The sequence below is a fragment of the Enhydra lutris genome, unplaced genomic scaffold (genome assembly GCF_002288905.1).
Source record: "Enhydra lutris kenyoni isolate GAN:26980312 unplaced genomic scaffold, ASM228890v2 scaffoldscaffold3, whole genome shotgun sequence".
In the NCBI taxonomy this organism is placed as follows: domain Eukaryota; kingdom Metazoa; phylum Chordata; class Mammalia; order Carnivora; family Mustelidae; genus Enhydra; species Enhydra lutris.
The window spans coordinates 69,040,524-69,066,073 of record NW_019154087.1 but is presented as its reverse complement, the minus strand read 5'-3'; the positions used below and the strand labels follow the sequence as shown (position 1 = coordinate 69,066,073).

Here is a 25,550-nt window from a genome sequence, read left to right as displayed (position 1 = left end):
CAGAGATCTGTGACAGCTGGATAAGAAATATGGCATACTATAGTCAACAACCCAAGAAACAACAGGTGTTGGCAAGGATGCGGAGAAAAGTGAAACCTCTTGCACTGTTGGTGGGAATGAAGACTGGTACAGCCACTCTGAAAAACAGTATGGAGGTTCCTCAAAAAGTTAAAAGTAAGTGATAAGTACCAGGTGTTGTAGGAAGTACTAGATCACTAAAATGTATGCCTGAAACTAGTATTTCAGTGTATGTTAATTCAATGGAATTTAAATAAAAACTTAAAAATGAAAAATGATTATTACTTGCCAGAAGGAAAAAAAAAGTTAAAAATAGAACTACCCTATGATCCAGCAATTGTACTATTAGGTACTTCTCTAAAGAATACAAAAATACTAATTCAAAAGGATACATGCAACTCTGATATATATATAGCAGCATTATCTACAGTCGCCAAATTATGGAAACCCAAATTATGGAAGCCCAAGTGTCCATTGACTGAGAATGGATAAAGAAGACGTGGTATAAATACATATATATAGTAAATATACACACACAATGAAATATTACTCAGCCATAAAAAAGAACGAAATCTTGCCATTTGCAACTACTACAGATGGAGCAAGAGAGTATTGTGCTAAGCAAAATAAGTTGGTCAGAAAAAGACAAATACCATGAGTTCACACTTATGTGGAATTTAAGAAACAAATGAGCAAAGGGAGAAAAAAGAGAGGCAAAGAAACAGACTCTTAACTACAGAGCAGAAACTGATGCTTACCAGAGGGGTGATGGATGGGGGAGGGGTGAAATAAGTGAACGGGACTAAGGAGTGCACTTGCTATGCTGAGCACCAGGTGATATACAGAAGTGTAGAATCACAACATTAAAACCTGAAACTAATATAACATTGTCTGTTAAATGTAATTTAAAAACTAAAAAAAAAAAAAAAAGAAAAAGAAATATTCCATAAAATTACTAAACAATTGACAGAAGGATATAATTACTGCACAAAAACGTATATACAATTATTAAGCAGGTCACAAATTTGGCTCCCTGGTTCCTGGCAGTCAAAGCAAAGTGGATATCATTATTGGTTCTGACACAGTGCAGAGGTTCTCCTACTTATAAACACATTAGTTTCCAAAGAGCTATCATTAAGTCCATTTTATCACCTGTGCAAATTTTTAACTACAGAAACAACCGCTAATATCATCTATCAGTGACTAACACAGTTGCCATATTCCTCCCACCCAACCACTGTCCCCTCTCAACAGGACGTTTTTCATATCTACCAAAGTTCCTAAGCTAAAAGGTCTTGAGTAGAGGAACCTGTGTGTGTGTGTGTGTGTGTGTGTGTGTGTGTGTGTGTGTGTGTTATAATAACTAAAACGCTCTCTCCTGAATCCAGACTGGAAGGGTATTTTTATTCTGGATCTGTATTAAAAGACCACTTTGTGATACGGACTACATCCTCAACAATATTCCTAACAGAATTGCAATAATAGATTTTATAATTTCCTATATGCCTCAATGTAGGCCTATGGAATACCACTGAAGAGAACTTTTTTTTTTTTTAAATATTTTATTTATTTCTTTGAGAGGGGGAGAGAGAGAGAACGAGAGGAGAGAAGTCAGTAGGAGAAGCAGACTCCCGGCTGAGCAGGAGCCAGATGTGGGACTGGATCCCCAGCCTCCAGGACCTGAGCAGAAGGCAGTCACTTAACCAACTGAGCCACCCAGACGCCCTCAAGAGAACTTCTTTAAAAGCAATTTTACAAAACAATGTAGCCAAAATACAGCATTTATAATAGGTCAGGAACATGATGTCTTTCAAGCAGTTCCCAATTTAAAAAACAGAAAAGGAAAAAGGAAAAAAAAAAATAGGAAATTCAACTCTTGGAAGAATAAGCTTTTAAGACTACTGGCATCACAGTCATTGCTTACCAAGATTTGTGTATAACATCCGTTAACTGTAATTCATAAAACAAAGGAAAATAGAGCTTCCAGACTAAGTTTTGAGGTTTTAGCAATTATATCTAAAATGAGTATAATACTTAGTGGACAATGAAAACAGATGCAGTATTTTTTATAAGGGCTATTCATGGGACACCTGGGTGGCTCAGTCAGTTAAGTGTCTGCTTCAGCTCAGGTCACGATCCCAGGGATCAAATCCCACACTGGGCTCCTGGTTCAGCAGGGAGTTTGCTTCTCCCTCTGGTGCCGACCCTCTGCTTGTGCACTCTCTCTCTTTCTCTCTGACAAATAAAAAATAAAACCTTTGAAAAATATTAAAAAAAAATAAAAGGGCTATTCACTTTTCTCATGAATCTCAAAGAAACAGCAATTAGAGGAATAAGTCAAAGGCCACATTTACTACTGTATATGACTATTATAAAAGGAGACAAACTATGTAAACAATATTTTTGACTGGCTAGATTCACTACAATTAAGAAAAAGCAAAAGCAAAAACACACTCTAGGGCACCTGGGTGGCTCAGTGGGTTAAGACTCTGCCTTCGGCTCAGGCCTGATCTCAGGGTCCTGGGATCGAGCCCCACGTCGGGCTCTCTTCTCAGCAGGGAAGCCTGTTTCTCCCTCTCTCTCTGCTGGTGTTGAAGCCTGCCTTTCCTTCTCTCTCTGATTGTGTTTCCTCTCTCTGTCAAATAAATAAATAAAATCTTTAAACACACACACACACTCTAAACACACTATCTACTACTACTACTATCTATACACTATCTACTACTAAATAGGTACTAAAAGGTACTAAAGAGTACCTTTTCCATAACTTCAGAGGAGTTTACTGAATCTGAATACTTAGGTTAACTCATACAAAACTGAAATTCAGTTAAGTTAAAGAATATAAGATTATGTTAACAGGGATTCTTCTTTTAAAATTAGAGTAAAATAAAATTATTTAGGGGCACCTGGTGACTCAGTCGTTAAACATCTGCCTTCGGCTCAGGTCATAATCCTGGGGTGGGATTCTCACCCGCTTCTCACTCTCCCACTACCCCTGCTTGTGTTCTCTCTATCAGATAAATAAATAAAATCTTAAAAAAAAAACAACACTATTTAGTCTTAACATTTTACAGAATTAGAATCTGTGTATTTTCAAAGTTGCTTTCTAAATACAGATAAAACAGATATAAATACACTAAAATGGCATTTTAGTAGTAACTGGCTATAAGTTCGTTGTTAATTATTTTATTGATTTCTATTATAAAATTGGAGATTTCTCCTATCTTATAGAAAAAATATTAGGGTACTCATTATTATGAAATCTCACTTGCTTTGCAGCAAGTATGTAGTCTTAGGGAAGAAGTAGGGAAATCAGAAGTTGCCAGCGTGCTGTAATTATTTCAGATTAACTCAACATGCCAGTCAAACCCTATGAAAACTTGTTCCCCTGAGAGGTGGGAAAAGAGATAGAGAGTACCATATATATACAAAATTATTTAGAAAAAAACAATTTTTAGAGCAATTTGATACACAGCAAAATTGAAAGGAAGGTACAGAGATTTCTCATAAGCCTCCTGCCCACCCCCACCACATGCAGAGCCTCCCTCATTATCAACATTAGGGTTCACTCTTGGTGTTGTGCAGTCTATGGGTTTGGACAAATGTATAATGACATGTATCCATCATTACAGTATCCTACAGAGTATTCAGTGCCCTAAAAATCCTCTGTGCTCTGCCTATTCATCCCTCCTACCACCCCCCAACTCCTAGCTCCTAATCTTCCTACTGTCTCCATAGTTTTGCCTTTTTCAGAACATCATATAGTTGAAATTACACAAATAATCCCACATAGTTGGAATTATACAAACTCTTGTTTTCACTTTTTAGGAATATGTCTTTTCATGGCTTGACAGATCATTTCTTTTTTGTGCTGAGTAACATTTCATTGTCTGGATGTACCCCAGTTTATTAATCTATTTATTTACTGAAGAACATCCTGGTTGTCTCCAAGTTTTTGCAATTAGTAAAACTCTATAAAACATCCATGTGCAGGATTCTGGGTGGATGTAAGTTTTCAAGGAGCACTACTGCTGAATTATATGGTTGGTATGTTTAGTCATGTAAGAAACCACCAAACTGTCTTCCAAAGTGGCTGGACCATTTTGTATACTTGTCAGCAATGAAGGAAAGCCCATGCTGCTCCCCATCCTTGCCAGCATCGGGCACGGTAAGTGTTTCGGATTTGGGCTGTTCTAATATGTTTGTGGTGGTATCTCATTTTAATTTGCATTTCCCTGAAGACATGATGTGAAGCATATTTTCATATGCTTATCTGCCATCCGCAAATCTTCTTCTGTGAGGTGTCTATTAAGGCCTTTGGCCTCTTGTTTGCTTTCTTATTGTTGAGTTTTAAAAGTATCTTATATATTTTGGATAACAGTCTTTTATCAGATGTGCCTTTTGCAAACATTTTCTCCCAGTCTGTAGCTTATCTTCTCATTCTCTTGATATTATGTATTTTTAACCTGAGGTACCTGTCACTATGTGGTAAATTTATTTGTTTGGTAGCAAAGGATGGACCCTATGGGATATATAGGACCCAGAGCGAGAACTTAATTTTAAGATTTATTTATTTATTTGGAGAGAGAGAGAGCAACACAGCAGGTAGGAGGAAAGGGAGAGAGAAAATCTCAAGCAAGACTCCCCACTGAGTGCAGAGCCTGATGTGGGGCTCAATCTCACGACCCCGAAATCATGACCTGAGCAGAAAGCAAGAGTTGGACCCTTAACTGAATGAATCACCCAGGTGCCCCCCACAGCAAGAACTTATACTCTTCATTATCAAAAATAAGTAAGAAAAAATTCATACAGCTACTTAGTAAACACCATATTAATTTGGAATGAGGTAAAAGACTTCAGGCTAAATAAAAACTGAGCTAACACATTATCTGGACAATTTCCCTACTACTGTCTTAAAGTTATGGTACCACTTAGTTTGAATCTAGATCTTTTCTCATCAGAGTTCCTTAGGGGTCGCCTCTGCCCAGTGCCTCTGTCCTACTTAATTAAGCACCAAGATCAAGACTAGCTGTGGACCATTCAATTAGCTAATTATCATTCTAAGCTAATTACAAAGTAGACAATTTGTTCTGAAAATGTTGCTGAGATTGCTGAGCTACTGTTTCTGTTTTCTACCATCAACTGTAATTGCAAACACAAGACAAAAAACCACCCACCCCACCCCCAAATGTGCAAACCCCAGAATGATGATTTTTCTTAACTCCCTTATGAAGGTAAAACGACCAGAAAAGAAAGAATCAATTGGCTTATATTCCCACAGTTTCAACTTCAATATTCTCACTCTTTTACTCAGAGGCTTGGAGATTTTTTTCTTTTATTCTTAGAAATTTTTTGCTCCAAATTATACTGTTTAATGCTCTTTATGCAATCATTAAGGGAAACAATCAACAGAAAGAAAAGCAAATATTTACAAATGTTTATGCCAAAAGCATCAGCATTACAGTATCAATTTTCAATAGAATATATTGAGGAAGAAAAAATTTTTAGATACATTTCGAAATTCTACAGTCAACCTATCCCCTGTCATTAGCTCATTTCCTCGGCTCCACACTTCAATTATTCTGAAAAATTTAAGGAAATATTATGGTAATTTATAATCTAATGTGATTTTAAGGAAAAAATGGAAGGAATATATAATGCATGTTGATTCCCAACTATACCACTGACTTGCTGTGGAACATCGGGGAGTTCACGCCACCTCTAGGTCTCGTTTGTAAAATAATGGGATTGTACTTTATTGGAAGCTGCTAACCTGTGGACCCACCCTGTTTGCCCAGCATATTTTAAAAACTGGGAAATTTTACACTCAAATCCAGATTTCTCTTTAAAAACTTTAAGGTTGACAACACTGGGCCTACATTTCCACGGCCATAAAGGCTGAAACCACAAAGAAGCTGCCCCCTTTGCATAAAGGCATGGAATCTTGCTGTTACATTACCTGCCTGACTGCTTAGCATCTAAGTTTTTGATGAAATAGGTTACCTCTAAAGTTTCTTTCAGCTCTAACATTCTCACATTTAGAGTTAGCCACATAGCAAAAGGTCCATGTAACCTAAGTTTCAACTTTCCCTGAATAGGGATAATAACAACATCTGATCACCACTTGAGCTTTGGAGACAGAATGAAATAGTGAGTGGTGACTGCTTAGCACAGTGACATGCGTGTTGAGAGTGCTGAATCAACAGTAGAGGTGACAAATACAAGTAACAGTGAACAAGAGGACTCAAAAACCAGTTCTGTGATGGTCAATCCAATCTAAATCAAAATTCATGTACAGATTCTTCTCTTTCAAACATAGCACTGATCTCATCAAAAATCTGCTACTGGCCTCTAATTTTTAGAGATTAATTCTTCATTCCCCATGCATAAAATAAGAGGCTGAGGGAAAAAATGAAGGTCCTGAGTGGACTGACCTCAATTAAAATACACTTTAAAATTAAGATAAAATTTTTCAGCAGGCAGATTTCAGCAAAATTTACTGCATCTCCTTCTATTCTAATCAGGGCCATTTTTAATTGCCAAGAATAAAGAAATTTGTGTTCAAAAGTTTCTCCAGGGAAAGGGGGCTTACTAAAAAGTTTACATACCCCAGAGAAAGTAAATAACCAGGTACCACAGTGGTCAGCAAATGAACACTGGGAGCACCAGTCATTTGTTCAACTCTATTTTTTTCTCTGCTGGTCAATCTGATTGTGTCCGGGCATCCACTCTATTCATCCTACACCACCCTACTTCCGCCCATATCTCATAGTCTTTACTCTTCTAACTTTAAAACTTCAGAATGTGCATGGCCCTCGACCTTCCCACCCTCTCCATATCACTAACTCTGTATCAAGTCTTGCTGCTAACTTGCCAATTTCTGAGAGGGACAAAAAATTACAAATAGAACTATCATCTCATCCTGCAAGCCCACTTCTGGGTATATACCCAAAAGAACTGAAAGCAGGGTCTCAAAGAAACATTTATGTTTGCACACTCATGTTCACAGCAGCATTATTCACACGTCTTGTGGAAGGTCCATCAGCAGATGGATGGATACACATAATGTGGAATATTATTTATCCTTAAAAAGGGAACATATCCTACTACAACCTGGATGAACCTTGATACCATTGTGCTAAGTGAAATAAGCCAGTCACAGTAAGACAAATACTATGAGCCCACTTACATGAGGTATCTAAAGTGGTCAAATGCATAGGATCAGACAGCAGAATGGTGGTTATCAAGGGCTACGGTGAGGGAAAATGAGGAGGAGGTGTTTAATGGATATACATTTTCAGTTTTGCAAGATGAAAAAAAAAATTGGGTATCTGTTGTGCAACAATGTGAATACAGTTAATACTACTGAACTATACACTTAAAGATGTGAAGATGGTAAATTTTATGTTTTTTGAGAGAAGGAATAAATATAAATAAAAATTAAAAATAAATAAAAAATAATAAAAATAAATAAATTTTAATTTTTGAAAGAAGGAATCAGACTTGCCCAAATAATCTTTTTTGAAGCAAACTACGCAAGCACGGATCAGTGGCAAGTATACGGACCGACTGCTAGTATACTTACTTATTTGACAACTTTTATTAAAGGCCTACTGTTTTTGACACTGTGCAAAGTCTTCAGCCAGGCACCCTTCCCTCCCCCATCCTGTTGAGCTGGTCACACTCACTAAGTGGGCTTTCCTTATATAAAAGGGGTTGATAATCTGCATCTCTGAAACCACAGCATTTTCATTTTCATAAGCACAAATTTTTATTGTATTGTATCCTGCCATGCAATTAAATAAAGGTTTTTAATTTTTTTTAAAAAATATATTTATTTATTTGACAGCAGGAGGGATTACAATTAGGAAGAGAGGCAGACAGAGAGAGGGGGAAAGCAGGCTCCCCGCTGGGCAGGAAGCCAGATATGGGGCTCGATCCCAGGACCCTGAGATCATGACCTGAGTGGAAGGCAGAGGCTTAACCCACTGAGCCACCCAGGCGCCCCAAGGTTTTTAATTTTGTTTTTTGTTTTCTTTGCTCTTGGCTGTTACTACTGTCACTCTGCCTAAAAGAACAGTGCAGTTCTTCCATAACCACTGTGAAAGAGCACTTGAGAAAAGCGACTCTAGAGCACAATGTTCTTCAAAGAAACCTCATCAACTTCAAAGTTGAAGTATGCATCCACAGTATAAAACCTTCCCATTCAAAGCGTTATGAAACAAAACAAGAATTCCCTTCAGAATCTTCTTACTTGGCCCAAATACTAGGGTAGGAAAAGCTGAATTCCTGCTATTAAATAATTTCATTAGTCTCCAATCTATAAATGCAGAAACTATTGCTCCAAAGAGTGATTAAACTACTTGCAGAAGCCGCCTTAATACATAATTGCATTAAATTGCCTATTAAAACATGTAACACAAGCTTAGGCAGGAAGCTTTCAGTCCCTATCTGACTGGATATTCCTGACCATTCCTAGCTTCTGTGACAACTGTCTCTCGATTTTCTTCTCACCACTGGCAGCTCCTCTCAACTTTTTCTCATTGAATCATCTTTTTCTTCCCAGCCCTTGAATACTGGCATTTCCACAGTTCGAGCCCCAGCAGTCTTCTTTTCTACTACACATGTTCCCTGAATGAATCAGAACTCACACCTAAGCTTCTACTTACACACTAATAATTCTCAAATCTGCACCTCTAACCTAGACTTTTTTCCCCCCAGTTCAGATCCAATTACCTGACTACCCCCTGAAAAGCCCTCCATCTACCAGGAATCAGTGACAAAAACTAATCTCATTAGCTTAACCTTTCTCTCCATCCCCAATGGTCCTTACCTCTGTACTCCATTTCTGATTAACACAGCATTCAACCAGATGCCAAACATGAGAAGAATTCTAGATACCCTCTTCTAACTACTTGAACCCCAACCCGTACTTCCACTATACCCTAGGTAATAATCAGTCACAAATTCTGTTGATTCTACTTTAAATACATACATCCCTTTCTTCTGAATACAATTCCCATGGCCTTTTGGTTAAATCCTCATAATTTTCACCTGGATACTACCTATTCAGTCTTCACATTGTCCAGCCCCAACATTTCTGAGATTAAATTTTATCTCCTCATTTAAAGTCTAAAATCCCTAGAAGTCTTACAGTAAGCAAAATCTGATTTTTGTCTATGTATTTTCATGTAACAATTACACATTTGTTCCCTGAATGAATGTAAACTCCTTATGTAGAGATGCCATATTACCATTATCATCACAATAAATGTGTAGAATGAATAAACACTTCAGTCTTTCTTGCCACTCCCCCATACCTACCCAGTTATCAGAAATACCAAATTACTTGCAGTTCTGCCATTAGGCCATGTGCTCCTGTTTCTATACTTTTATATATGTTGTGCCCCCTCTAAAATGCCTCCACGTGATTCCCCACCTGAGAAGGCTTTATATTTATCCTTAAGATTCAGGTGAACCATCACCTCTTTTAGAAAAAAATTTTAAAACATTGCTTCTAATATTCCATTGCATTCACATAGTCCCATGTGTTTATTTACTATACTCTACTGTAATTATTTATTTGCCTATTGTTTCCACCAAACTAATAAGGGCTTAAGGGCAGAAACAGTGACTCTCTTTAACTGTATCCCCAGTATCTAATATAGTGCCTGGCACTTAAAAGGCCATAAATAAATATCTAATGAATAAAGCACGAGTCTGTTTTGTAATGGGAATGCCAGATTACACCTCTGCAGTCTAAGTTTGTGGTCAAACAAAAAACCAAAAGTTACAAGAGTATTAATCTCTTAAAAATATATATAGGGTCGCCTGGGTGACTCAATGAGTTAAGCATCCCACTCTTCGTTTTGGTTCTGGTCATAAACTCAGTCAGGAGATCTAGCTCCACATGGGTCCCCACACTTGCTGTCGAGTCAGCTTGAGATTCTCTCTCTCCTTCTGTCTATGTCCCTCCCCCCTCTCTCAAAATAGATAAATAAGATCTTTAAAAAAATATATATAATATTCCACTGTGTAACATTTTAGATTCAAAAGGAAATAACCCCAAATGCATAGTCATCTTAATTCCATTTTGGAAATAAGTAATGTATATAATCATGAATAACGTTATAAAAATTGCGTATGTTACTTTTTGAGAGGGATAAGAGAAGATAACATTTCTGGCCTAAAAATTATCTGCATCACAACAAAGTATTCCACACTCATGTCGAAGATGTCCCAGGGTCAGTTATAAAAGCTAATTTTTGAAAACATTTTCTTTTAAACTAGCTAAATTCAGCAAAACTATTTTTTTCAAAGGCTCAATAAATTAAACACTGTCTTATCAAATCAATTTATGTTTATAGGTACCACCTAAATCATTCTACTTTATATCAAGTTGTTTAAAACAGACCCCTCATCAGAAAGTAAATATAAGTAGATTTTAAGATCGATGGATAGAGTCAGAGACTTTGTCTGCATCTTCTTACTCTACCACACACATTAACAGAACTCAAATTATAATAGCAAATGTTATGCTAACAGAAGAGCTGACTTTTTAACCACTTTTGTCAAAGTACCAAATATGGACTCCCATAGCCATGCTACTGATTCAAGACACCAGGAAGAGCCAAAAGTCTTGCCCACACGGAAGAAAAGAAAAATATTTCTGCTCTCTTAACACTGAAGACTTGTTTCAAGCATCCTCTTAAAAAAAAAAAAAAAAAAAAAACAACTTTGGTAACAGCTTTATTATCTGAAGAAAAAACAAAACTTAAAATTCACTTAAGTGCACAATCTTGTGCTCCATTAATATTCTATCCTTTTGAGGCCACAAATTTTAGAAGCAGAATGCTAACAATGGATCAAAGGACAATTTTCACATATGCTGAAAATACCTGTTTAACCTTCAGTTAACAAGTTGTTTTTTACAGAACTGTATAGAAATAATTTTGAGAGCTGTCATTTTATATCTAATAACTCACTTTAGTCTCATATTTAAGTACAAAAATTTCTATAATCATTTTTTAAAAGGTAAATAGCCGGCAAACTGAAAAGGACTGTTTTCTTGAATCTTAGCTGGAGATGTTTTCTACGATATTAAAATGGTTACAAGTGGGCGCCTAGGTGGCTCAGTGAGTTAAGCCTCTGCCTTTGGCTCGGGTCATGATCTTAGGGTCCTGGGATCGAGCCCCGCATCCGGCTCCCTGCTTAGCAGGGAGCATGCTTCCCCCACTCTCACTCTGCCTGCCTCTCTCTCTCCTTGTGATCTCTGTCAAATAAATAAATAAAAATCGTTAAAAATAAAATGGTTACATCTAAGATAGACTATTCTTTCATCTCTCACTCTAAATGACAAAACATTTCCTTCGCACATATTTTTCCTTCTGAGGGCAGAGGAAAAAAAACAGCATTAAACCAAAACATAATGCTAAAAGGCAAATGGTTTAAAAATTTTTAAAAGCAGGGCGCCGACTGACTCAGTCCATAGAGCTCAGGAATCTCAATCTCCTGGGTCATGAGTTCAAGCCCCACACTGAGAACGGAGTCTACTTGAAAAAAATAAATATAAATAAATAAATAGGTAGATAGCTAAATAAAAATTTTAAAAGCATTTATCTTTACTTGAAAACTTCTGTGGAATAATTTCAATAATATGATGAACATGACTTCTTGCACAAAAATTACACAACTGAGATGATGTATTTTGAGAAGATAGTGCCATAAAGACTCTGAAATGCTAAGTCCTCACTTCTACATATAAGTAGTTTGTGTTAAAAAAAAAAAAAGTAGTTTGTGTGGAAGCAATAAGTCACAAACACCTCATGAAATGTTCTCAGGTGTTGGTTCCCAATTACTGTAGAGTGGACAATTTTAAAAACGAAAAAGTAGAATTAGTGGCATAAATGAATTCATCATGTTATCAAGGAAGTTATTCAACAGTTTTGGCATCAAAAGCATTCTATCCGACCAAACCTAGTTTGAGTATCTTATAACCATTAAGTAGAAAGCCTAAACTTTATTTCCATTGTAAGTCCCTCCTCAGGTACAGAGGTTGAAATATGCATCCTCAAAGAGTAAAGGGAAGGCTTAATCTCTTCTCAGAGATTTTTCAACAGAGGTAACAAAGATCAAGATAGAATAGCGTGCTTTATAACTGAAATGAAGGAAAACATATGATAGAAAAAGAATAATTTTTTGATAGATAGGGTAGCCATTAGCTTTTCTTGCCCTGAACTAAATATTTGTAAAGTTACCAACTCAAATCAATAATAAAATGACAGAAAATAGGTTTTTAGAGTGTTTCAAGTAAACAAATCCATAATTTCTAGTAAAAAAGGAAAACCCATTAAACACTTCAATACATACTACACCTTCCCGTAGGCAACCCTCCATGGAAAAATATAAAAAGATTTAGTTGGATTTTCCACTCAGTTAAATCAGTCCTATAACTAATGAAATGATGGCTCTAAAAGCCTCATAAAAGTTAACACTACTTTAATCATTTGTCTTAGTATCTGAGTTAGAAGATTTTTAAAAAATAACAATTTACATCCTATAGAGTAGTAATATAAGAAAATACAATCATGATCTGCTTATCTTCCCTTAAAAAACAAAATAATACCAGAACATTTAACTTAGAAAAAAGGTAAACAGAATAAATCACATATAAAGATGTATAATTAAAAGATAAAGTATACTTTATATCATGAGCTGCAAAGGCGGCACTAATATTTTAAAGCAAAATCCAAAAATTATGGTTCCTTAGTGAGAACTGTGGCAGAAAAGCAGTATGTTCATTAAGTTTTTCAGGAAAACAACTTACATTATCACCTGGTAATATTTAGTATTACTGGTCTCATGAGGCTATGTGGTCACTACACAGAAATATAAACACACTTGGAATAAAATTAAGAGACTACCTAAAAGAGCCCTTATTCTATGTGGCTAATGTTTCAGTACTTAAATGATATAACAGAAGCAAAAACTAGATTAAAATTATTCTGTGATGGTCCAAATATTTCAAGTTTGTCCAGTTTACAAAAGAATACAAAATATATATTTAACACTTAAACCTGGAAGTCATGTATGAAGATGTACATTTCCCAAAATGCATCAAAGAATATTTGAATATATATACTCTGAGAAAAACGAGTTACAACGAAGACTACTTAAGGTCTTACTAACATCTAGATTAAGAGACTAGCACTTAAAGGACAACAGTGACATCTAGTGGACATTTCAAATATATGCCGCATAGCTTCGATCAAACTTTATTTTCAGTGTCACATAATTCAACCTGCCAGAGGGATTATATGATAAACCTTTAATTTTACACCAAAAAACGCCAGCTCTATTCCCAAAAGGTTGCTCAATATGAATATACTTAGAGTGATAAATACAAAATATTTAACAAAGTATATCTCAAGTCCTTAAAACAGTAAACACAGATTAAATGTATCGGAAGACTAAAAGGGCTAGCAAAAAGCCCAATGTAATTATGGTAATAAATAGAATCTAAAATATTCTGAATGAAGAAAGCCCTGGGTAAAATGAAGAAACTGACAAAGAAAAATGAAGAACTGATCTATTTATGAATTTATTCAAGCATGGAAAGTACAATTAACCAGTATGGTCACACAAAATAAATATTTTTAAACGAAAAAAAGAATATTTTACTTAGAGTGATATTTTTAAAGACAAATTCGTAGTCAAGAAAATTTATAGGACCATTCCTTTTTTTTATATGTTCAGTTAGCCACTGTATAGTAGTTTTTGATGTACTGTTCAATGATTCATTAGTTTCGTATAACACCCAGTGCTCATCACTACATCAGTTTCGTATAACACCCAGTGCTCATCACAACATGTGCGCTCCTCAATACCCATCACCTGGCCGACCCCATCATGCGCCCCCCTCTGAAACCCTCAGTTTGTTTCCCAAAGTCCATAGTCTCTCATGGGTCATCTCCCTCTCTGATTTTCTCCCCCTTCCATTTTCCATCCCTTCCCCTATGGCTCTGTGCTATTCCATATATTCAATGTGTGAGTGAAACCATATGATAATTCTGTTTTCTGCTTGACTTATTTCACATTCCTTAAAAGTAAAGGAAGATAACTGGAATAAGACCAGGTGGTCATCTCAAAAAAGTTGCAAACTTACCTCAAAGGATGAAAAAATTAAAAAAACAAAATATCTGTGAGTGACAATGTCCTTATTTGTCAACACATAAACAAATTTCACAAAGAAACAACACTGCATTTAATGAGTAAGTAATGAAAGTATATGTGATTCTTATTAAGCTATTTTGTTACTAACTCAGGGAAGAAATATAAATGTAGAGACAGAGTCTTATAAACACTAACTCAAATAAGAGTCCAGGCCACAAATTGGCTGGAAGTCTTTCAAAAATCACAGGTGCTTCCCAGATCTCTCAGAATCACCTAATTCAAAAGATTTTAATGATTATTTGAACTCAATGACTTTCTGACAAGAAAAGATGCAAAGGGCCAGAACTTTTCAAGTACAAAGTTCAAACTCACTGGAAGTATCTCTGAAATGTAAATATTTTAGCATTAATAACATTCAGGTCACAAAAGCATTATCCTGATAGCTTTGAAGTTATATAGCAGATAAATAAATTGGGGTATATTCAAACAATGGAGTATAACTCAGGAATATAGAAAAATGAAGTACTGCTATACACACAACAACATGGATGGACTGTCAAAAAATTAGGCTGAGTGAAAGAAGCCTCACAATAAGTTATACCGTCTGTGATTCCATTTATATGACATGCTAGAACAGAATAAAATGATCTATATAATAAATGAATGAACGAATGAATGAATGAGCAAACAAAAAAATTAGAACAAGACTTACCTCTGAGAGTAGGATAGAGATGGAGATTGGTTGGGAAGAGATACGAGGAAATTTAATGGGGTAGTGAAAATATTCTATATGTTAACAGGAGTCAGGGTTACAGATACGTTTTTGCATTTGTGAAAACTCACAAATAAATATATTTAAGATTTGTGGAAACTGCATATAAACTGTACCTTAAAAAATGAACCTGAAGCGTATATTCAAAACTCCGGTTATCGTATATTACGCTGAGGTATTTGGGGTGATAAGTACAAATTTCTGCAAGTTATTTTGAAATGCATATAAAAATTAGATGAATTGATGGACAGTTAATAATAAAGCAAATATAGCAAAACACTGATAATTATAGATTCTAGGAGGTGAGTATACTGCGGTTTATTATATACAATTCAGCTTTTCTATACATCTGAAAATTTCTGTAATAAAACACTAGGAAAAAAATAAGATGACAAATGAATCAAAAAATTTTTTAAATATAAAAAATTAAAAATGCTTTCTTAAGTATTAACAATATTCCTTTTATGTATTAACATTTTAATCTGTCTAATCTAATGTCAAATGTAACTATTTTCTAAAGAGCAAGAGTCACAGAACATTTTTTTTTAAAATGTGAAAAACATACCCGAATTTCTTGAAGATTGTGAAAATTATTTCCTACTCTGACTGAGATCTTGCTTGGAGTATAGCTTTCATCAGATTTGTAGTCTGCATAAATACATAATGTCTTCACTGTTGTTTTTCTTCTAAAAGCAATAAAATAAAAACATGCTCCTTATCATGTGGAAAGATTATATCCAAGCATCTTCTGATCATAGTTTGCTAAAATGAGTACTTCAATTAACAATTCCCAATTCCTTTCATTTTAACAATGATGAAAATGAACAACAAGTAAAAATACAATACACATTTATATAGGCATCTCTTATCTAAAACATGGTCAAGAACCAGATGTGAGCAAATTAAAAACATTTAAACCAAACTAGGTATCTTAAAGTGCAAATAAGCATTAAGAATTTCAATTCTCGGGCGCCTGGGTGGCTCAGTGGGTTAAGCCGCTGTCTTCGGCTCAGGTCATGATCTCAGGGTCCTGGGATCGAGTCCCGCATCGGGCTCTCTGCTCAGCGGGGAGCCTGCTTCCCTCTCTCTCTTTCTCTCTCTGGCTGCTTCTCTGTCTACTTGTGATTTCTCTGTCAAATAAAAAAATAAAATCTTTAAAAAAAAAAAAGAATTTCAATTCTCTTCATTTGTATTTTAGACAAATAAATTATTCTAACAAGCTTGGTTTTCTTTACTAGTTAATTTCTTTCCTATGTCAATACTTGAAAATAACTAGCTAAGTAAGAAATTAAGTCCAGCAAAAGCAATATCATTTGTAATATAATTTTATAATATGTAAATATATATTATAGAATATATAATAGTATAATTTTAAAACATCTCAAGAAATAAAGTTCTGCCGTTTTCAAAATATACATATCTTTGGAAAAAAAGCAAGACTATATAACACAAAATTAATCTCAGAAAAAAATGCAAGTGGCCAAAAACATGAAAATATGTTTAATCTCTAATAATCACAAGAAATAGGAATTAATCACTCAGACATTAGTTTTGTTATCACACTGAAAAATAATAAAATGACTGATAACACCCAAATTTGATTAGAAAAAGGTACTTTCATAATCAGTTAGTAGGTATACAACCTTTGACACATGAATTAAACTCTAAGAATGCATCAGAAAACCAAAATAACACAACTACTCAAAAATGGATGCAGAAAAATGTTTACCATCCTGGGGTTAAATTACTGAAAAATCATAAGCAACCTAAGTATCCATCTCAATAGGGAATTAGCTAAGTAAATTATATCCACTCTATGAAATCCTATACAACTATTTAAAACAATCAAACACATTATATAGGTTAGGGGAAAAAAGGAGATTACAAAACAGTATATATAGAAGGACTACATTCTGGGGAAAACAAAAAAAAACTTGAAAAGCATATAAATCTCTATATATGTATAGGTATATATGTTTTATATATATTTATATACATACAATATAGATAGATGTAGATAGAATTATATAAAATAGTAAAAGTGACTAGTTTGGTGGAGTAGAACTATGGGAGAGCTTTTTTTTCTTCTTTATGATTTATATATTTTCTGAATAATTTTTTTTACATTGAGCATGTGCTATTTGGGTCATTAGGAAAAAAAAAACACTAGACAATTTTAAACATCAACCAAAAAACCAATAAGAAGTCTATTAAATGTGCTTTAAAAGTTAAGTTCTGGTATAAAATGGCACTAACTTAATAACAATGAGCTCCTTGAACAGAAGTAGTCTGTGTCAAAAGTCAACCTATAAAAACAGCAGGGGATCTGTAGCTTTTAGTGAGGGGACCAAACTTCTATAACCCAAGCTATTCATCAGAAAGGAATGGGGAAAGTTAAGAACTTTTCCTCAAATAATAAAGACAGATCAAGATATAAAACACTAAATACCCAGGAACTGCTGACAGGATAAATACCATTACCAGGTTTTCAGAAGGGGCCAGCGGTATCAAACTGACATATTTTCTTTCTCCCAGGCCAGAAAGGAGACATGAGAGGAAGCAAAGAAAGAAGGGAAAATTTTGAAGGGCATCCAAAAGATCTTTTTCCCTGATGAGCCAGAAGCAGGCTGTGAAAGGTCTTTCTTATTGTGGAAAGATCAAAGATCATGAAGATTACCCTTGAGGACTTTTGCTTTTCCTTTTTTAACAAAAACAGATCTAAAGGGCCAAGCTGTTTGCTCAGAATAATTTTATCTCCAAGTTATGAAATTCAAGAGCACTTAAGTCACTGGAACTTGCAAGACAATCAGGGTGAAGTGAGAAAGGCAAAGAAGGGTAACAACAATAATGACTATAAAAACAACAGCAACAAAAGAAAAGAGCAAGTGGATACTCTAGCCCAGAAGTAAGGCTTCTATTCACTCCTCTACCTTGGATATAGATGCTATTACCAACTTCATTTTATTGATTTAGAACAAGAAAAACAGTAACACCCAGGTTAATACTAACTGGCTTAAGGTAAAAGCTAGGCGGTAGGCACAGTTGGAGTTGAAACATGTTGTCTATCCATCTGCCTCACATGATCTTAACCACTCTCGCATTCCTGTTAATTAATTGTACTTATTCAATAGTCATTGATACCAGTTTACAGTAATATGGCAGTATCTGAATTTTAGCTGCCGTAAGTTCTTAAGACCCATGTATTCCTGGAAAGCATAATGTATAATTTGCTTTACATTTGTAAAGGGAACTATGACCTCAATGAAAGTTTAAACACTGTTACTCTAAAAGGTACCTATACAGCCTTTTAAAATTATTTATCAATTTTATCTCACGGTGAAATAAAAAAATAATAGGGCACAGAAAAAGAAACCAAGCTACGTGTCAAATAGCGACGCACGTGGGAAGATTAAATGCACAGGTTCCTGAGACATCGTGGTGGCTACTCGAATTGCTCAAATCATCATTATAATAATAAGCATCATACTGCACGCTTACTCAATGCAAGCACCATGCTAAACGCTTAGGATAAAGTACTGTAGGAAGGGAGAAGAGAGAGGATAACACTTCCCCATTTCTGATGCCATATGTAACACTCTCAGCCTTTCTAGTCCTCATCCACCCCTCCCTTTCTGCTGAGAAACACCTGCTGGCAGAACACACACATTGACTTTGTTCCTTCATGCCACAAAGTTAATAGAGGTAGGCTCTACCTGGCCCAGCACTTTCATGACTGGATAGACAAGTCTGTTTAATGCTAGGGTTTAATATTAGGAAACACACTTAACTGCAAATATAAGCCCCTTTCTCAAGAATCAGCTTTGTCAGTTTTAAAAGAATGATATCTTGGACTCCACCCACTGACTCCTGGATAATTTCTCAATTCATTGGGAACCCATAAAATTGAAAGAGAAGACATTAGTGACAGATGCTCCTGGATGCCAACCTAACAGCCCTTTTCCCCTTCCTTCTTCATAGCCTCCTGCTAAAAGACTATATTCCCCAGCTTCCTTTAAAGCTAGATATAACCATATGACTAAGTTATGGCCAGTAAGATTTGAATCAAATGACTATATTTTATAAGGTTTCTTTAAAGGAAGAAATGCCCCCTTTTACCTTCCCCACCTACTCCTTCCTGCTGCCTGGCACACGGACATGATGGGTAAAATTCCAGCAAGCACTTATGAGGTGACCTTGAGGATAGAACTCAAGCTAAGAATGGTAGAATGGAAAGAGAAGGAATCTGGGTCCACAATGCATACACTATGGGCTGTCATACCACTTCTGAACTGCCAGGTTCTTCTTATTGAAGAGAAAGAGAAAATAAATTTACACTTGTTTAAAGCACTGTTATTAGAAGCTCTATTACCAAAAACAAAAACAAAACAAAACAAAACAAAAACCCAAGCAACAGCAGCAGCTGTATTGCTAAACGTTCTTATTCCTATTTAATACAGCATTATCATGCCCACATTACAGATAAGGAAACAGAGGCTCAGATTCAGGGTAAGCAAACAGTCTCATTTATACATCCAGTAAAGCACAGACTCAGAATTTGAATCTATGTCTGTGTGACTACTGTATGTAAGAGTAGTTACTAACTCCTGAGGTACAAGACTTAAAACTAAAAAACAAAATAGTTGTAATATTCTGTTTATCATTCCCGGTTAACATTCTAGATACATTATAACTAAGAAACTGAGACATAAAGCGCCCACATAGTTGCCTAATACAAAAGGCAAACAAATGGTTTACATATATAATAAATGATTACATTCCCCATTGTTCCTCATACCATAGTGGAAAACGTCCCCTTTGTGTACAAGTTATTTTTTTATCAATATAAACAGAATACTAAAAGGAAAGTTTTTACTGAAGATTAAGACAACAAATATCATGTTTTAATAGGAACATTAGACCTCAGTGTGATTGTTTCAACAGATATGGTTAAAAACAAAACCCAAACAAACAGTCAGGGATGTCTCCACATGAAGAAATAACTGTTACAGGACTTAGCCCTACCCCCAACATAAACAACTAAATGCAACCACAAATGAAACGACTATCTGCAGACACTAAACAACAGGCAGCATTAAGAATCCTGAGAGAATGGCTATGAATGAGGTGAGCACTATGTACAACTGTGCTTTCTGATTGAAGGCAATTTCTAGACTGCAATGCAGGGAGGGCACAGTCTAATAGAATCCTTCAGTCTCATTAAGTTGAGGAAGGAGCTAACCTACAGAAAAACTCCAGAAGTCTGCATGGAGTATCCTGCACATGCATAGGGTGAAACTCTACAAAGACAAGCAAAGAACAGCATTGCTGGGAAAGAAACATTACAGGAAAACAGCTAATAATTCCCAGAGGTCACAAAGAGTAGGAAATCACTGGAGTTCCCAAAAACCAAAGTGGAGAGTATGAATACCTCTTCTATTATCTAGCATATTCGTTTGAGATCCCAGAAGGGTCAAGCCCTAGCATACTTTAGGTTAATCTTGCCCAAGGTAAGTGATCTTGAAGTGTGGTCTGGGCACCTGTGGAGGTCTTAGAAGACCTTTTCAGGGGATCAACAAGGTCTCAACTGTTTTTCTAATAATCCCAAGATGTTACTTGCCATTTTCAGAATCATTCTCCTATGAGTACACGGCAGAGTATTTCAAATGCTATCTGAAATGGAATATTGCAAAAGATTTAACGAAGAAGCACATATGAGACTCCAGCTCTTCTCTCTTAAGCCAAACACAAAAGACATTCACACCAAAAAAAGTAAATGGATAACATTATTCTCTCTATTTTTTGTTTTCTAAGAGATAGTTATTTTTCATTAAAAAAAAATGTTATTCATGCAAGCATATAATAGGTTAATCATTATTTAATTTGGGATGAATAAAGACTCTAAAATACTTCAGCTACAATTTCTAATATGGTAAATACTGACAGATACAAAAAATAAGCAAAAGAGACCCAGATAAAAGTTTGTAAAACCAAAAAACTTAAAAGAACTACTGCCCCAGAGCAGGGATCAGCTAAACAGTGCTCACGGGCCAAATGTGGCCCACCATTTACTCCTGTGAATAAAGTCTTATTTAAACAAAGAAGCACCCATTCATTTACCTACTGTCCACAGCTGCTTTGCACAGCAAATTTGAGCATCTGCAACAGCCTACAGCATGGTTTGCATGGCCTAAAATATTTACTACCTATCTTACTACAAAAAAAGTTTTCTGAACCCTACCTGACAGTAAAAGGTACTGTAGTCCCACTATAAAGAGATCAACCCTCAAAAAAGATCAAGTTGATTCTTAAGTAACTTAACTGCCTGCCAGAACAAAGTCCAACCCTCTTTTAAAACAAAACAATAGATTGCACTCAACAAAATTTACTAAATCCTGCATCCAATCAAAAATTATTATAAAGAGGGCACCTGGGTGGCTCAGTTGGTTAAGCTACTGCCTTTGGCTAAGGTCATGATCCCAGAGTCCCGTGAGTCCTGCATCTGGCTCCCAGCTCCACAGGGAGTCTGCTTCTCCCTCTGTCTCCCCTGTCATGCTCTCTCTCACACTCTCTCTCAAATAAATAAATAAAATTTTAAAAAATTACTATAAAGAATCAGAAAAATGTAACTCATAATGAAAAAATCAGTCAATAAAGATATGGAAAAGACAGGGGTGCCGGAGTGGCTCAGCGGTTTAAGCCTCTGCCTTCAGCTCGGGTCATGATCTCAGGGTCCTGGGATCGAGCCCCACATCAGGCTCTCGGAGCCTGCTTCCTCCTCTCTCTCTGCCTGCCTCTCTGCCTGCTTCTGATCTCTGTCTGTCAAATGAATAAACAAAATCTTTAAAAAAAAAAAAAAGATATGGAAAAGACAGAGATGACAGAATCAAAAGATAAGAAATTAAAAGAGAAAATATAAATACCTACAGGTATATAATGAACCATTCAAAACTTGTGACTTAAAAAAATTATTTTGTTTGTGAATCTGGAATTTGGGCAGGGCTCAGAAGGTAAGTTCTACACAGCATCAGGTGTGGCAACTTGACTTGGGAGCTAAAGGATCTGCTTCCAAGACAGCTCACTAATATGGTTGGAAAGCTGGTGCTGGTTATTGGCTGGGAGCTTATTAGCTAAGGCTTTGGCCTTTGGTTCATTTCCTCATGGGCTTCCCCATTTGATGTGGGTTTTCTCACAGCATGGTAGAGGAGTATCAGGGAGAGAATCGCAAAAAAGAGAGAAAACAGGGTAGAAGTTGTATACTTTCTATGACCCAGGCTTAGAAATAACATTGTCATAACATCCATATTCTCAGGCAACAGATCCATAAGGGCCTGACCAGTTTCAAGCGAGGAGACATAGATGCCATCTCTTGATTAGGCAGTAGCAAAGCTGTAGAAGGGCATGTGCAATAGAAAATAATGTTGTGGGACACCTGGGTTAAGTATTTGTTAAGTTAAGCATTTGTCTTTGGCTCAGGTCATGGTCCCGGGGTCCTGGAATTGAGCCCCACATCATCGGGCTCCCTGCTCAGTGGGGGTCCTGCTTCTCCCTCCCCCACAAACTCGGGCTCTCTCTGGTGCTCTCTGTCATGTGTTCTCTCAAATAAATAAAATCTCTTAAAAAAAAGAAATAAATGTGGAAAATATAGTCTGTTATAAAGATGCTCCAAGAATTAAAACATGAGCACAATATGGAGAGATGAAAAATATTTTTAAAAAATGGAATTTGTAGACATGAAAAAAAATCTGAAATAAAAAATTCACTGGATGTAAGGAACAGTTTAAATATTGCAGAAGACTGTGAACATAATGATATGACTACAGAAACTCTCCAGAATTAACGATAGAAAACAAAAACATCTCATCCCTCATTAAAAGAAATAGAATGTCAGTGATCTGTGAGACAGTATAAAGCAGACAAACATGTCATTCAAGTCTCAGGAAAAAAGGGGGTTAGATGGAAATCATTTGAAGAAATTATAGCCAAAATTTTTCCATATTCAATGAAAAGTACCCAATGATTCATGAAGGTCAATGAACTATAAGAAAGATAAACACAAAGAAATCCACATCGGGATAAGTCATAATTACACTGCTTCAAAAAAAATAGTGATAAAGAAAAAAAAACTTAAAAGCAGCAGGCAGAGGGGATGAGGAGATACATTAAATACAGAGAAACAAAGATAAGAAAGACAACAAACTTCGTATCAGAAAAAATGATGGAAGAGCATCTTTAAAATGTTAAAGAAAACAAACAACCTACAGTTAAGTATCTGGTGAAATACATCTTAAAAATAAAGACAAGGGGTGCCTGGGTGGCTCAGTGGGTTAAAGAATCTGCCTTTGGCTCAGGTCAGGATCTCAGGGTACTGATATTGAGCCCCATGTTGGGCTCTCTGCTTGTCAGGGAGCCTGCTTCCTCCTCTCTCTCTGCCTGCCTCTCTGCCTACTTGTGATCTCTGTCTGTCAAATAAATAAAATCTTAAAAAAAAAAAATAGGGAGGCAGGAGTCAAGATGGTGGAGTAGTAGCAGGCTGAGACGACATCAGGTAGCAGGAGATCAGCTAGATAGCTTATCAAACTATTGCGAACACCTACAAATCCAACAGGAGATCGAAGAGAAGAGCAACAATTCTAGAAACAGAAAATCGATCACTTTCTGAAGGGTAGGACCGGCGGAGAAGTGAATCCAAAGCGACGGGAAGATAGACCGCGGAGGGAGTGGCCGGCTCCCGGCAAGCGGTGGAGCAACGGAGCACAAAATCAGGACTTTTAAGTCTGTTCTGCTGAGGGACATCATTCCAGAGGCTAAACCGGGGTGAAGCCCATGCGGGGACAACGTGGCCCCAGGTCCTGCGGGGTCACAGAAGGATTGTGGGTGTCTGAGTGTCGCAGAGTTCGCAGGTGTTAGACCAGGGAAGACGGCTACAGAGACAGAGCCGATAGTGAGTCTCAACTCGGGGTTACCTTGAACCGTAATCCGTGGCACAGGCCACTGCTCTGTGAGTGGGGTCCCCACAAGATCTGGGGAGACACCCCCTGGAGGAGCTAAGGGATCTGCAGGATTCAGAGACTGCAGGGGGAGCTGTGGGCCAGAGACAGAGACACGTGGTCACAGGCTGGGAGAGCTCAGAGCGCAGAGATGGGAGTGCTTGAGCGCTTTTCTCTGAGGGCGTACTGAGGAGTAGGGCCCCCAGCTCTCGGCTCTGCCGGGCCAGAGACTGGGAGGCTGCCATTTTTATTCCCGTCCTCCGGAACTCTATGGAAAGCGTTCAGGGAACAAAAGCTCCGAAAACGAACCAGAGCAGATTACTTAGCCTGGCCCCTGGTAAGGGTGGTGCAATTCCACCTTAGGCAAAGACATTTGAGAATCACTACAACAGGCCCCTGCCTCAGAAGATCAACAAGAAATCCAGCCAAGACCAAATTCACTTACCAAGGAGAACAGCAGAATTCCAGAGGAGGAGAAAGCAAAGCATGGAATTCATGGCTTTCTCCCCATGATTCTTTAGTCTTGCAGTTAATTAATTTTTAAAAATTTTTTTTCTTCTGCTGAATTTTTTTAACTTTTACCCTTTTCTCTTTTAACGTTTTTTAACTAGTTTATCTTAACAATACCTTTCATAAAAATAATAATAATCTTTTTTGAACCTTCATTATTATAGTCATGTTTTATCCTTCATTTTATCTAACTTTACTTTTTGTGTACACATAGGGTTTTTTCTTCTAAAAAATTTGGGGTACAACTTCTTCTAATAGATCAAAATATACCCTAAATCTAGCTCCGAGCTTGTTCTAGTCTCCAGCCCGAGCAAATTCTCTCCACTTATTCTTTATTCTCCCAACCAACTAATTTTATCAACTGCTTTTTTAAAAATTAAAAAAATATATTTTTTTTTCTTTTTCATCTTTATAGGCATATTCCATCACTTCAATGTGTTTACCCTTATATATGCTTTTCATTCTTTAAAATTTTGGGAGGTAGTTTCTTCTAAGAGACCAAAATACTCACAAAATTAAGTGAGTGACCCTGTTCTAGTCACCACTCTAATATATATATATGTTTTTTTTCTTTTTTATATTTTTTCTTTATTTGTTTTCTTTTTTTAATTTTCTTTTTTTCCCTGAACTTCTTTTTGTCCACTTTCTCCCACCCACGATTTGGGGTCTCTTCTGATTTGGTTAAAGCACATTTTCCTGGGGTCTTTTCAACCCTTTTAGTATTTTATTTGCTCCTTCACATATTCTTATCAGCACAAAATGACAAGGTGGAAAAATTCACCACAAAAAAAAGAACAAGAGGCAGTACCAAAGGCTAGGGACCTAATCAATACAGACATTGGTAATATGTCAGATCTAGAGTTCAGAATGACGATTCTCAAGGTTCTAGACGGGCTCGAAAAAGCCATGGAAGATATTAGAGAAACTCTCTCGGGAGAGATAAAAGCCCTTTCTGGAGAAATAAAAGAACAAAAATCTAACCAGTTGAAATAAAAAAAGCTATTAATGAGGTGCAATCAAAAATGGAGGCTCTTACTGCAAGCATAAATGAGGCAGAAGAAAGAATTAGTGATATAGAAGACCAAATGACA

General features: G+C 36.3%; 1 protein-coding gene across 2 annotated transcripts in view; it reads right to left on the bottom strand.

Annotated features, from left to right (window-relative positions):
• The window catches only part of LOC111154722 (anaphase promoting complex subunit 10), a 285,704-nt gene that overhangs the window by 213,007 nt on the left and 47,147 nt on the right, over window positions 1-25,550 (bottom strand). For both annotated transcript variants that reach the window (XM_022514602.1, XM_022514593.1), the window contains one exon: window positions 15,528-15,648. In XM_022514602.1, coding sequence (XP_022370310.1) covers window positions 15,528-15,648 — 121 coding nt within the window. The remainder of the gene's footprint in view (window positions 1-15,527; window positions 15,649-25,550) is intronic.